The following is a 15,686-nucleotide window of genomic DNA, read 5'->3' as shown; positions in this document are numbered from 1 at the left end:
TGGCATCCATACGGCTGATCCTTCTCTCTTAGCTTCTGAAATGTTTCGCTGTCTTGGTTTACCCCTTACCATTGCACTCTCCTACCTCCCTGTCCACTTTTCTCCTGAGTCCTCTGGAATTTTTTTCTCCTCCATTACCCAACCCCAAAGCTTGGTCCTGAACCATTTTCTTTGCTTTCTACTCTCTTCTTTGCTGAGCACTTTCATTTTCATGGCTTTAAATATGATCAGTATGCTGATTACTCCCACATCTGTGTCTCTAGCCCTGACTTCATGGAGCCCCAGCCTGCCTGCATGAATGGCACCTCTATTTGGAGGTCTCATAGGCATCTCAGATGTAATGTCCAAGACTGAACTCTGGATCCACAGCAAGTGCAAATGTTCTGTGTCCCAGTAGACAGCATCACTGTCCACCTGACTGTTCCAGGTCTCCTTCGCTTACTAGCCACAAACTTCTTTCACCAAGTTCCAGCTTCTACTGCAAACATGTATCTAGGCTTCACCCACTTTTCTTTTTTTCCTCAGTCATCCCCCAGGAAAAGCTACCACCATCTCTGACTTGGATAACTCACCAGCCTCCTTTTTGGTCTCCTTGCTTCCAGTCTTGCTTTCTGCAGTCTCTTCTCCATGTGGCAGCTGGGGTGATGTTTATAAAAATCTGCAGTGGAGTCTAATTATGCTTAGGCTGAAACTTAGCCTTCTTTCTTTGGTGTAGGAGGCCCTGCATTGTGCCTGCCAGCCTGTCCTTCCCTCCTTCTCCCTACTGCACTCCAGCTACTCCAGCCTCCTTTCTGCTCCCAAAGTATTTTTTTGGTTTGATTTCTTATTTTTTGTGTATCACTAACCCTCTCTATTATTTTGTGGGCTTCATGAAGGCAGGGGTCTTGACTATTTTATTTACCAACAAATACTCAACATTAGTCCAGTGCCTGTCACACAGTAGATGACTGATAGATGTCATTGAATGAATGAGCCCTCTCTGTGGATAGTAAATAAACTAGGAGATACATAGACGATTTACTGTAGACAGCTTCTGATTTCAGACTGTGGGGTGCCTCTTAGGGCCTGTCTCTTCCTTTGGAAGGGGAGTATCATGTATGGAAGGCTTTCTTCTCTGCATTGGGGTTCTTCAGATGTCCTCAACCACTGCAGTAAAGGCTGGTGGCTGGTGTGGACGACTTGATTCTAGGAGGTTCCTTAAGGTGTAAGTGCTTCTCTAAGGAGCTACAGAAACATGCATTATCTGGGACTATTTATGGGGCTGGTTATTTAAAAAAAAAAAAAAGCAAAGATCAATATCATTTTCCATCCTGGAACATTGCCCTTAAAGTGTGTTTTTGGAAATCAAAGTGTATTCCACTAGTATATCTATCAGAGAGGTATAGCTATTATATAGCAATGGGGAAAACGGACATGAACTGCTGAGGCGGGATTAATTTGAGTGGGAAACATGCTCAGATTCTTAAATTTAGGTTTTAGTCCTATTACAAGAAAAATATATTTCTTTTGAAAGATCTCAAGCACTTAGCACTAGTATATCAGTTTTGGTTAAGGACAGGACACGTTTCTCTACCTTGAAACCACCTAGAACAATGCAAGTTAGCAGCATCATTGGTCTGTTGCTGAACAGTTGTGACCCTGTTAGGAAGGGTTTCTGATCTTCCGGACTTTTTTCCAACACTGACTCTTATTCAAATTTAATTACTATCACATTTGCCTTGTGAAATGTGGCATCTAGTAAGCAATTGAAACTGAAATTTATATATTATTATATTAAAAACCTAGCTGATCTAGTCAATGTTCATTTTTTTAAACAGTTATGAGAAGATTCCTGTATCGGATTCCATTGACGTTCATAATGATGATTTGTTCCATTTTGGAGGTTCCTATTGCCTTAGCAATTGTTTGACATTTAGGGTTAGTAAGGCCATATTTTTAGTTTTAATTTTAGTGCTTTTTTGTTTTTGTTTTTGTTTTTTTTTGAGACGTCTTGCTCTGTTGCCCAGACTGGAATGTATAGAGTAGCATGATCATAGCTCATTTCAACCTTGAACGCCTAGGCTCAGGCAATCCTCCCACCTCAGCCTCCTGAGTAGCTGGGATTATAGGAATGAGCCACTGCACCTAGCTAATTTTAAACCTTTTTGTAGAAACAAGGTCTCACTATGTTGCCCAGACTGGTCTCGAACTCTGAGCTTCAAGTGATTCTCTTGCCTTGGCCTCCCAAAGTGCTGGGATTACAGGCATGAGCCACCATGCCTGGCTAATATTTTTAATAGTTTAATTTTAAAAGCTCTATTTTTGTTTGAAATAACTTGTATTTTAATAACACTTTAGTATTTTTGGAGAATGTGAGAACTTGGAGAGATTGCTGAAATGCAGTGCCCTCATCCTGTAGCTGAGTATGCAAGTCACCCATGTTGGTGAAGTGACTGCCTCCGGAAACTCAGTGAGGAGCTGCGCTTCTAGGGCTAGGAGCTGACTTCCAGTCCAGTGCTCCTGAATAAGCTGCACCACCTTATTCTTGCCTTTACCCCTTTACTGTCTGTCATCCCTGTAAGCTCAGTGAGAGTGGGGACCCCGTCTGTCCTCCTCTGCTGAATCCTCTGAAGAGATCACAAAGCCAGCACATTGTGGGTGAAAAACTAATATTTGCTAAAAATGTTAGCTTCCCTTTTCTTGCCATCTGTTGGTGGGTTCACAGCTTTCATAGTATTTCTGAAGGACTGAATGTAGATCATGTAGAGTTGGCACATTCTCCAGTGGGAATCCTGGGGGCTAAATGACTTATTTCCTTGCAGGTGGAAGCTGCAGCCGCCCACACGCGCTGCCCGCTGCATACTCAGCATTGCTCACTTTTATCTTGCATTGTTATGTACACACTGTCAGCTGCTCTGCATTCCTAGTGGAAAATTTACATTCCACTGCCTAGATATGTTTGATAACCAAAATCCCATTTGGGAAAATAAAACAAAAACAAAAAATGGCAATGGTGAAATCTAAGTATGGTGTAGTAAGTTAAGAAAGAATACAAAAGAAAAGACAAACAATCCCCAAATACTTTTATTTTTTTTTTCCCCAGTGCTTGCTTAGTGGCAGTTCCTGTAACTTCTGAGAATTCTCTTGAGTTAATTGGTTATTTTTTAACTTTATGGGGGCCATATTATTCTCTTAAGCATAGCATTAGGGAAACCCATGAGCATTTACTTGTGAATACCTTAACAAGTATTCAAGTAACATTTATTTTCTTGTAAGTGCCCATTGCAAATAATTATTTTTAGAATAAGTTAGTACACTTGAGGCTTAACATTATATATTCAGAATTCTTAGGATCATCTGTGGAAATATTTCTGTGGTGATATATTCCACAGAAAACAATAAAGAGAAAAATCAAACCAGAATTTCAATAGCTTAAAAATTTGTGGTATGAAAACTGATTTGAAGCATCAAAATTTGCTGAGAAGACTTAGGAATATAAACATTTATTTAATATATACATACATTGAAGAGTTTTCCAAAGAAGGTATTACTTATGATGGGTATCTTATCTTCTGGGTCATTTTTAGGTTAAAAAAGAAATATTTTACTTTGCTTTGTTTTGAATAGCGTATCATCTGTTTGTTTGTTAATTTGGTTTGAATTGTTTTCCTGTCTCAGTGAATGGAGGTATTCATTTAGATCACAGTACAAAAGGCAAAATATGCAAACCGATGCTATGGTATCCATTATTGGGAGGAAAATAGCCATCTGAATAAGGAATGATAATCCGCACTTGACAGATGAGCCCTAACCTTTCCTTTGGAAATCAGCCTGTGTACTGGGTACAGCAACATGGGGACCAATAGGACCCAGGTAGAGATGAGTGGTTTCATCAGCTCATAGAAACTAACTGGACCCTTCTGGGAATGTTCCAGACAGCTTGTTCGTTATAATTAAAGACATCTTCTCTAACTAGTTTCTCACTGGTTAGTGCAATTGGAATTTAAAAAAAATTATTATTATATAACAATGCCGGTAAAGAGATTCTTTCCAAAATATTTCCGTGGCTGGCCTGATTTTGCCACCATCCCTGGATTATGGAATTTCTAGAAGTTACTGGGATTAACAGATTTTAATTTTCATTCCACTGAGGTGTTATGTGTCCATGTGAAGAGACCACCAAACAGGCTTTGTGTGAGCAATAAAGCTTTTTAATCACCTGGGTGCAGTCGGACTGAGTCCGAAAAAGGAGTCAGCAAAGGGAGATGGGGTGAGGCAGTTTTACAGGATTTGGGTAGGTAGTGGAAAATTGCAGTTAAAGGGGGTTGTTCTCTTGCAGGCGGGGGTGGGGGTCACAAGGTGCTCGGTGGGGAGCTCCTGAGACTCACTGTCCAGGAGAAGGAATGTCACAAGGTCAATTGATCAGTTAGGGTGGGGCAGGAACAAATCACAATGGTGGAATGTCATCAGTTAAGGCAGGAACTGGCTATTTTCACTTCTTTTGTGGTTCTTCAGTTGCTTCAGGCCATCTGAATGCATATGTGCAGGTCACAGGGGATATGATGGCTTAGCTTGGGCTCAGAGGCCTGACATCAGGTTGTACATAAATTGTACTGTTAGCCTCATGTGAAGAATATTTGATAGTAGTCAAGGGGAGACAGACTTGGGTGAACTTGAGAACATATGTGCTGCAAGGCACAGTAGGAAGAACTCTGGTTTGGAAGTCACGAGTGGATTCATGTGACTGCTTCTTTGCTTACTGCATGACCTTGAGTGATGGGGAGGCTCATCTTTTCCCATCTATACAATTAGAGTAATGGTAACCTCATAAGGTTATTTTGAGGAACAAATGTGAATATAAATGAAAACCTTTTATAAATTCTGATGTGTTTTACAACTGTAAATTTATTAGAAAATAACTACCTTAGAATGATATTGTGAAAAGTCAAAGTAACATATGGAAAGTATTTGATGCAGTTCTGGGCATAATATATGCTCAAAAATTGGTGTCCTAATTGTTGTTTAATTAAAGTATGTACTGAGCAAATTCTGTATTCAAAGCACCAATAATAGGTTTTTTGGTTATAGATAAGGCTGTTTACTAAGAAAACAAATAAATATGCGGTCTACATAAATATTGATGCCATTGGGGAATATGTTAACTTTATAAAAAGTATTGTATAAAAAGTATTGCATGAAAAGTTCAGACAAAATGATTTGCATTTTGGAAGAGAGAAATTATCCAGCAAAGTGAATGGTAAGTGTGGCAATAGGAGAAATAAGGTTACAGTGTGGTAGGATGGGGTCAGCTCAAATATGTTCCAAATAATCAAGTCCAGTCCAAGACACGAGGACATCATCTGAAGCCAGTGGCAGCTTTTATAGGTGTTTGCAGAGAGACGTCACATGTTTGGGTCTGTGCTTCAGGAAGATGAATTCACACAGAGTTGGATGAGAGAGGAAAGATGCTAGAGGCAGGAATGCTGCTTAGACCATGCTAGGTGCAGCTCCTAGAGGATTTGTGAGGACCTGACCTTGGGCTGTGGGGGCAGGTAAGAAAGGGACAGATAAAATAATTTTGAGTGGGGAGAGCTCTGGGATTTCATCAGTGGTAACGATGTGTCCTGTGGTAACATTTTCTTGCAACTGCTTTGAATAAAAATGCAGGTGATTTATGAAAACTGAATAATGCAAAACAAATTTCTTATGTTTTAGTGACTCTGCTGACTTGATGACTGTTTAAGTATAGACAGACTTTTACAAATCTTAGTTTTAATGAAAAGCATTAGACATATCCAGCTGGGTATACAGATTTGGTGTCAGGAGAAAAATCTGGACTAGAGATAGGGATTTGGTTGTCATTGGCAAAATGATGTTGGTCATAAACAACATGGCGTGTGATAAATTTGACCAAGAGAGTGTTTGGGTTAAAAGCCGGGAAGGCAGAGATGGAATTCTGGGGGGGAAATACCAACATTTAATGTGAGCCAAGGAGGAGGAGTTGTTGGTATAGGAAACTGAGAATGGTCACAGAAGGATGGGGTTCAGAGACAACATATTGCTGAACTGTGATGGAGTATCCAGTTATGCAGTTAGTATTTTCCTTTGATACCATAGAAGATTATATACCCAAAATACCCGGGAGCTGTACTATTTCAGATTAACAATACTTATTTAATTTTCTGGAGCTTAATTTTTTGGAGCTCGATTTTCTTACATCCAAAAGAGCACAATACTAGAAAAAGATATTTTAGCACGTCAGATATTATATGGGATATAATGTTCTCTAAGACATAGCCAAGTATAAAAAGTATATTTGTTTAAAAAACACTTTAATACAAATCTACTATGAAAATTAATCAAGAAAATGGATATTATGTTTCTTTTGTAATTTTGCATTGACCAAAAACATCTGAATTTACTTGATTAATATTTATCTGGTATATCTTTGTCCATAGTTTTAACCTACCCATATCTTGTTTTTGTCTTTTTTTTAATTATTATTTTTTTTAATAGACAGGGTCTCACTATGTTGCCCAAGCTGGTCCTGAACTCCTGGGCTCAAGCAGTCCTCCCATTTCAGCCTGCCAAAGTGCTGGGATTATGGGCATGGGCCACCATACCTGGCCTACTCACGTCTTTATATTTAAAGTGTGTCTCTTATAAACAGTATATAGTGAGATCTTGTTCCTTTTTCCAGTCTGCCTGTCTCTGTCCTTTAGTTGGAATTTTTAGTTCATTTGAATTTACTGAATTACTGGCATGATTGGAATCGAGTTTATCATGTTATTTGTTTTTTTGTTCCATCTAATATTTGTTTTTGTTCTTTCTTGTCTTTTTTTATGAACAGATTCATCAAACATTTAAACAATTATTTCATTTTATCTCCCTATTGGCTTTTTAGCTATGCCTCTTTGGGATTTTGTTTTCAGTAGGTACTCTAGGGCTCACAATATACATCCTTAACTTATTTTAGTTTGTCTTCAAATAATATTATGCCAGTTCTGTACAACAGTGTAATTCCATTTATCTTTAATGATACCTTTGTGTTCCTATTAAATATTTTAGTTTTATATATGTACCAATCTCATGAATCATCATTATTATTTTTGTTTTAAACTAGTCTTTAGGACTAATTTTTTTTTTTTTTTTTTTTTTTGAGATAGAGTCTTGCACTGTCACCCGGGCTGGAGTGCAATGGCGCGATCTCGTCTCACTGCAACCTCCGCCTCTTGAGTTCAAGTGATTCTCCTGCCTCAGCCTCCCAAGTAGCTGGGATTACAGGTGCCCGCCACCACGCCTGGCTAATTTTTTGTATTTTTAGTAGAGATGGGGTTTCACCATGTTGGCCAGGCTGGTCTTGAACTCCTGACCTTGTGATCCACCCACCTTGGCCTCCCCAAGTGCTGGGATTACAGGCGTGGATTAATTTTTTTCAGTTTTAAAAATTACTCACATATTTCCATTCAATGTCCTTTTATACTTCTGTGCAGATCCAGGTTTGTATCTTGTATTATTTTCCCTGTTTGAAGAACTTCCTTTGCGATTTTTTGGTAGCATGGGTCTGGCAACAGTCAATTCTCTCGGCTTTTATCTGTCTAAAAAACGGTCTTTGTTTCAACTTCCTTTTTGGAGGATATTTTCTCAGGACACTCTCTATTGTGTCTAATCTGCTAAAACGCATGGAATGAATTCTTCATTACAGATATTCTGTTTTTTAGTTCTAGAATTTTCTTTTGTTTCTTTAGAGTTTCAATTTTTGGGCTAAAATTCCTCTTATTTTATCATTTTTCCACCTTTTCTACTGAATTTTTTAACGTATTTATAACATTTATATTAAAATCCTTATTTGCTAATTTCAATATCATGATCATCTCTGGGTTTGACTTTATTTCTCTTGATAACGGGTCGTCATGTTTTCTACTTTATTTACATGTTTTATAGTTTTTGTTGTGTACTAGTCATTTTGTATGAAATTTTGTATAAAACTTATAGAAATTTAAAGTAGGTGATAATTATCCCCAGGAAAAAGCATGTCCCCTTCTTCTATTGGGCTGCTAGGGAAAGGAGCTGATCTTATAGTATAATCCATAGTTGAGCTGGGAACAGGCTGGGCTGCAGTTTTAGTTAGATTTAGTTTACTAGTGGTTTCAAACACTTTGAGGGTGAAATCAGGGCTTGCTTTCTGTGCAACAGGACTTGGGAGTTAATATTGGTGAGATTTAGAAATCTGTCTCTACAATTAGTCCAGCTATTAGCTATTTCCACCACTGGAGATTCTGTCTGTTACACAGCTTTCCACACTATGGGATTCCTTTCTCTGCTCTTTTGCCCTGCTCTTGGCTTTTGTTACACTTCTGTGCACTTGAAGAAGGCCCCATGGGGAAGAATTCATGGGTGGTGTGGGCTTGCTCTACATCTGGGTTTCCTTGGTCATGCTGACTAACACAGGCTGACTGTCTATGGAGGTTTATTCCTCTGCCTTTTGTGCCCCTGGGGATGAAAGCAGCTGAAGATTTCTTCTCCCTTAGAAAGGGTTCATCACTGTCTGGAATTTAGTTCATCTAGACATCTTTGCATCCTAACAAAGTGACATTGGCACTTTCCAATATCAGTTATGACACATCCCCTCAAAAAATAGGGCCCGTTTAGTCTAGTAGATCTCATCAGACATCTTAGCCAGTCTTTCTCCCATTTAAAAAACAGTGATACTGAAAAAAAAAGAAGGATTCTTTAAAAAATCTTTTTCAGAACAATCTATAATTTGGATGTATCTGGTGTATTGACTCCTTGATAAATTGTTTTCTAATCTGGTGTCTTTTACTAGCCTTTGGCCCTTCTCATTTATCAAAAAGTGGTGATAACTGATTCATTATTTTGTAAAGGATTTTGTTCTCTTTGATGCTGTGTGCTGTTTGCTAAGTAGTAACAGTTTCCTCTAAAATTACCATTTTGAGAACCTACTTTTCCTTAAATCCATACGATAAAGAAAATAGAGTTGAAGCTTTTTTGTGTAGGTTGGCTTATATTTTGCAAGTAAGAAATTTCACTACATATTTTTCTTTAAAAATGCCTAAGTCTATCTCATGGACAGTCACAAAAATCTGATATGTATTTTTTAAAGTTATTGAAAATTGAGCTTTTAAATTCTATAATCAGTTCTTCCAAGAGGTTTGTGGTCATTACAATTTTGTGATAGTATCATTTAACAGCATCCTTTCCTCACCTCCTTAGACAGAGTTTGTTTTTTTTTGGACCAGGTTTTCAAGACGTGGTGAGTGCTGAGATTTGAGGCAGAGGGATTCTCAGAAGCATTCAGTTTACAGCCCCAGGGAGTGATATTTCCACTTTATTAATTAGTTCATGGAGCATCCCTTTGGGCTAGTTTAGCAGGATTATTCCTACTTTTATAGGTCTAGAAATTGAAGTGTGAAGTGTTGAATTGGCTCATGTAAAAAGGTTTAGGCAATCAGTGTCAAAATTCAGAATTCCAGAGCTTTAGTCAGTTACTCAGTTTATCAACCTTGATCTTGTTATTCCAAATATATGTTTTTAAAGGAACAATTTTGATTTTATTCATTTTATTTTTCATAGCAAACAGATTCATCCAGCTTTTAACTTGAATGTTGACCCAGCTGTGATATTGACCTACTGTTATGGAATTTGTGAACTTGACTTAAATTACTTACGTAAACTTACTGGGTTCACGTGAAGCATTTTATTTTTGTATGGTCATCTGTGACATAAACAAAATCTAATCTAAATAAGATGTCAGAGACAGAGTGATATATTGGAAACAGCATGTGATTTGTATCCAAATTCTGCACTAGACTCCTAGCTCATCCCATTCCAGCAGGGTAAGAATGGTTAAGTTACTTTTGCCACCTTTGACTTTGGAAATATTTCCAAGAAATATTTTGTCTGTCTGTCTGTCTATCTATCTATCTATCTATCTATCTATCTATCTATCTATCTATCTATCTATCTATCTAATCTCCACTCAGGGGTTAGAAATGGGGTTTTGCCAGCCTCTTCAGCCTGCTCCAGAATGACTCCTCTCTCTAATTCACTCGGCTAACCTACTTCTCAATATTGAAATAAATTTGGTTTTTCAAGACAATGTTGAGCCCAGTGCAGAATCGAGGCAAGAGGTCAGTCATCAGTGTGTCCTGCTTTTGCTTGGTGTTGATTCCTTCACCAAATGACAAAGTCAAAGTACAAAGTGAAAGTTTGAATTTTGCAATGATAACTTACCATTTGATTGGTTTCGTAGTCACAGATTACACGCTGGTCAGCCTGCTCACCAGTGAACTCCATCCCTGGGTACACGGGGCTCTGAGTGAGAATACCTCATACTCCATCTCTAGGTGTCCATCTCCTTGTAACTAGGAGTGTTGATAGTTAATATTACCCTCATATTTCAAGTAGCATTTCTTTTCTTTCCTTTCTTTTTTTTTTGAGACAGAGTTTTGTTCTTGTTGCCCAGGCTGAAGTGCAGTGGCGCAATCTTGGCTCACTGCAACCACTGCCTTCTGGGTTCAAGTGATTCTCATCCCTCAGCTTCCAAGTAGTTGGAATTACAGGTGCACACCACCACGCCCAGATAATTTTTGTATTTTTAGTAGAGATGGGGTTTCACCATGTTGGCCATGGCTGGTCTCGAACTCCTGACCTCAGGTGATCCACCCCCCACCCCCCACCGCCCTTGGCCTCCCAAAGTGCTGGGATTATAGGTGTAAGCCACTGCACCTGGCCTGAAGTGGCATTTATGTTTACAGTGTAAGGGGAAGTGTATGGGCTAATAAGAAAATTGATTTAAAAATTCTAATTTATCATTATGTTCCCCATCATCTAAAGCCATCATGTCCCTAGAGTACCACCAATTGACCAACCCTTTATCCCCGATTAGGGCTCTGGAGAAGTTCCTCTTATACCCAGTTGATTTGGTTTAATTTTTTTGTGTGTTGTTTATTACTTAAAATGCCTGCTAAAAATGCATTTTATATAAAAACTGGTATTGTTTTTAAAAAGTATGAATCATTTTTTATAATTATCTTTTTGTTTCTTTTACAATTCAGGTATACTACTTTGAGTAGTTTTTCAGATTTTTAGTGTATCTGAAAACAATAATTTAGTTATTTTAATTATGTAACTCAAGGAAATATAACTTTAAGATTAGTTTTCAATTCAACTGGTTAATCATGAACATTTGGGGAACATTTTTGCCATGCTGAATGAGGAAAACAATTATTATTTAAAACAGATGGTTTTATTGAATTCAAGTAATAATTTACATACTCAGAATCAAATTACATAATTATTTCAACAATCATGTATTTTTATGAATTTCAATATATTGTTTATAGCTATCTGTGCTCTAAAGCAAGACAGCATGTTTTAGACAATGCAACAAGATTTTTAAAGTTACTTATTGATATAACGTATTAACTTTTGCCTTTAATTCAATAACCCAACAAGATTTTAAACCGTCAAGAATGGGTATGGTTAGAGAGTCACATATTGAAGAGATAACAGCAGAGCATCCTCTGTATGTGCTTAGTGCATTGCTAGGTAAGGCACTAAGGAGGAATGCTTAAGCCCAGGAGTTTGAGGTTACAGTGAGCTCTGATCGCACCACTGTACTCTAGCCTGGGTGACAGAGCAACACCCTGTCTCTAAAAGGGAAAAAAAATGATATAACTCTCACTTGTAAGTACCCATTTGAAACAATCTCCATGATAAATTATTAAATTAAAAAAGCAAGGTGCTGAAGAATCGGTAAAGCAGGCCATCAGCGCATTTAAAAATTGTATGTATGTGCTATGTACATAAGATAATATGCATGTGTATGTACAGACTATCTTTGAAGGAGTATTTCTAACTCTGGTTGCAGCTTGGTGATTAGGGCATAGGAGTGGGAAGGACACTTCTTTTTTACTATACACCCCCTTTAACCACTTGAATTTTGTTCAGGTGCATGCATTACCTGCTAAACATTTTATTTTATTTTTTCTTTTGAGACAGAGTCTCGCTTTCTTGCCCAGGCTGGAGTGCAATGGTGCCATCTCAGATCACTGCAACCTCTGCCTCCCGGTTTCAAGCAATTCTCGTGCTTCAGCCTCCTGAGTAGCTGGGACTACAGGCGCACACCACCACACTCAGCTAATTTTTGTATTTTCAGTAGAGACAGGGTTTCACCATGTTGGCCAGGCTGGTCTCCAACTCCTGACCTTAGGAGATCCGCCTGCCTCAGCCTCCCAAAGTGTTGGGATTACAGGCGTGAGCCAACACACCCAGCCCTGTTAAACATTTTTTAAAAAGTCAGCATCACTTAATGTGATGCTAGGTGTTAGTGTAGGGCTACGAACCTGTGTGCTTAAAATGAAAAAAAGTTACTATGATTAAATTTTAAAAATTGTACTCTAGAGTATGACATTTTAACAAACATTTATTGTGCAACTCGTAGGCATTGCCAAGCACTGTTTTAGGCACTGGAGAGTCACAGAAAAAATATTCATTCTTGTTTCTCTCAGAGATGGCATAATTCTACCAAGAATGGAGTCCCATAAATGATCTAAGGCTACTATTTGATTTTTAAGATAACTAGCAAAGTGCGTAGCAAATAGTAGGGGCTCATAGACATAGGTTCACTAAACCTCTACCACTTATTATGTGTGATTTTAGGCCAATTAATTAATCAAGCTCCAGTTTCTTTAGTAAATTGGGACTATAGTAATGCCACTTCAGGACACTGTTTTGATGATTAGAAAATATATAATGCATATAAATTACTTAGTACAGTGCTTGCCATGAAATATAGCACAACTGTTACCTATTTTTATAAATTAGTGTTGTTTGTAAGTTTTCCTTTCAAATCATGGGGTAAAATCACCTAAAACTCAAAGTGCAAGAATCAATACTATAGTAGCTGTAGCAGTTTGAGACAGAAAGCGCAAGAAGAATGAGCAGGGAATGATTGGTGATAACTGAGCTGGGCCTTGAAGAGCAGATGGAATTCCAGTAGGTGGAGAAATGAGGAGGGCTTTTTAGCCAGAGGGGCAAAGGCAAGGTGTGGATGCAGGGGATGTTTTGGGAATGGAGGGGAGCAGGCTGGTTCAACTACAGTGCTTGACGAGGAGTCTGTGTGGAAGGAGTGTTGGTAGGAGATGAGGGCACCAAGTAAGCGGCACTTGGTCCTGGGAGTTCTTGCAGGCCATGCTTGAAAGTCGGGATTTATCTTCCAGTGTTAAAGGTGGACACCAGACGGCAGAAGCCTGAAGAGAGGATAGGGAGGAAGTCGGAATAGGAATAATGAAGAGAGAGATGGCAGCCGTACTTGAGAGCGGCCATAAGGTCAAGGGGAAAATTAAAGGCACCAGGTGGAGATGGAGGTCTTAAATGAATGAACAAGCAGAGACAGCCAGGGACAAAATCAAGATGTGGGGTTAGCTTCGTAAAGGCATATAGTTCCTTCTGAGACAGGCAGAAAAGGAGAAAAATGGTGAGGATCTAGATGAGGTGAGTTGTGGAGGGAAGGAAGGTTGAGGGGCTTCGTGTCTACTGGCTTCTATTTCTTGACATTTGGAATGAAATGACCTGCTGAGAGTGTGTGTGCCTGGAGTGGGATTTTAGGGGTTAGGTGAGGGGTGAGGTGAGATGAGAGGTGAGGATTTGGACTATCCACTGTGGGAAATGGAAAAAAGAACTGTGGGAGGAGTGGAGTGCTGGCTGAGCAAGCTATACTGAGGTCCAGGTGATGGCTTGATGCTGAAAGCTGGTCTCAGGTGAGGGCTGCTCGTGGGGCCCCGTGGTTCTCTCTAATAGCAGCTGGGACCCTGGAAGCAAAAAGAGAGGCAAAGGTGATCACATCTACCCAGTTGCAAGGGCTGCGGAAATCGAGGGTGCTGGCGTGAGTGTACCTGATTCAATGGGGGATAGGGGAGAAAGTGAAACCTGGGAAAAATTGCTTGTGTCAGTCTTAAGAGAAAAGGGTGGGGTCAGGCACTTGGTGGGGGCCAAGGATCAGAAAGCAGGTGCATGGGAATGGGAAAGGAAAGATGATGGAACACAGTATGTTGGGCTGCAGGCACAGCACTTCAGAGCTCAAGATTTTATAGGATTATTTTGTTGTTTTTCAGAATGCATTGTTTAAAAATTATCTTAATATTTTCGTAACAGAAAATGATTTCTGTTTTTTTTTTTTTTCCACAGATCATGAGCAGTGTGCCTAGGGCTTAAGGGAAATTTTCCTTTCTTTTCTTGAGAGCTTTGTTAAGGGCTTATAATATTGCTAAAGGGTGAGCTCAGAGTTTACAGAAATGCTGAGAAAAGCAAGGTTTTAACAAAGGCACAGGAAGTCTCAGGCAGTTCCCTAGAAACTGTAGATTTTCCTCATAGGAAAAAAAAGCTAATATAAGCTTAGTGGTTTATATTTTTTTTTCCTTTGCTTTTAAAGGTAAAACCAGTAATCCATAGCAGGATCAATGTGTCAGCTCGCTTTAGAAAACCGCTTCAGGAGCCGTGCACTATCTTGTAAGTTGAAACCCTTTATACTTCAAGTTAAAATTGGCTTGGTGGTTTCCTTTTGGTTTGGAATTTGTGTTGTAGTTTTCAAGGCATAACTGTTTCAGAAGGTTTGCCTCCTGTTTTCCAGCTTGATTGCAAATGGAGACCTCATAAACCCAGCTTCTCGCCTCCTTATCCCCAGAAAAACCTTGAATCAGTGGGATCATGTACTACAAATGGTCACGGAAAAAATCACTCTGAGGAGCGGGGCTGTTCACAGGTATGTCAAAACAAACTTGTAAGTGGAGGAGTTTTTGAATTGTTGAAGATATTCTCAGGAGGCTCCGGAGTCACTGGTCTGTGGATTTGAATTTTGGCTCCCCAGTTAGGCCCCGTATGCCTCAGTTTCTTTATCTGCAGAATGGAGATATACCTCATAGTGTTGTTTAAAATGAGGTAATCCACATACAGAGCTTAAAACAGTCATTGGCACATAGTAGCACATCTACAAATATTAACGATTTTTATTCTTTGATTTAGAGTGACTAGGCAAACATAACTTTAGTTGAGAAGGATTTTTTGAAAGAGCCAGCCCCTTAACTTTTTTTTTTTTTTTTTTTTTTTTTTGAGATGGAGTCTTGCTCTGTCTCCCAGGCTGGTGTGCAGTGGCACAATCTCAGCTCACTGCAAGCTCTGCCTCCTGGGTTCATGCCATTCTCCTGCCTCAGCCTCCCGAGTAGCTGGGACCACAGGCGCCCACCACCACGCCCGGCTAATTTTTTGTATTTTTAGTAGAGACGGGGTTTCTCCATGTTAGCCAGGATGGGCTCGATCTCCTGACCTCGTGATCCGCCCGCCTTGGCCTCCCAAAGTCCTGGGATTACAGGCTTGAGCCACCAAGCCCGGCCCAGCCTCTTAACCCTTAATTGTCCGTTTTTTTTTTTTAAAGGGGTCATTTATGATTATTTGATAGTTTAAACTATTTGCCTAGGGTAAAAATCAGATATCAGGAAGTATTAGTGCATTTAAAGAGGAGGCATAGAAAGAATAATTTAGTGGGGTTGTCTAAATGTAAGAAATCAAAAGCATTTTTTTCAGGTTCCAACATTTAAGTGAAGATTAACATCATAGATTTAAATTGTGAAGCCTATGAAATTATCCCTTGATGGAGGCTGACATTTATTTTCCGTCAGATGGGAGGG

At 39.1% G+C, this 15,686-nt stretch overlaps 1 protein-coding gene across 1 annotated transcript in view; it reads left to right on the top strand.

The window, feature by feature from the left end:
* DCDC2 (doublecortin domain containing 2) overlaps window positions 1-15,686 on the top strand; it is a 189,410-nt gene that overhangs the window by 43,028 nt on the left and 130,696 nt on the right. Inside the window, exons 4-5 of the mRNA XM_008976792.4 lie at window positions 14,435-14,511; window positions 14,633-14,764. Of these exons, the coding sequence (XP_008975040.2) occupies window positions 14,435-14,511; window positions 14,633-14,764 (209 nt within the window). The remainder of the gene's footprint in view (window positions 1-14,434; window positions 14,512-14,632; window positions 14,765-15,686) is intronic.

This window comes from Pan paniscus, chromosome 5 (assembly GCF_029289425.2).
Source record: "Pan paniscus chromosome 5, NHGRI_mPanPan1-v2.0_pri, whole genome shotgun sequence".
Classification (NCBI taxonomy): domain Eukaryota; kingdom Metazoa; phylum Chordata; class Mammalia; order Primates; family Hominidae; genus Pan; species Pan paniscus.
Note: the sequence above shows the minus strand (reverse complement) of the source record. Positions and strands in the feature narration are given on the sequence as shown.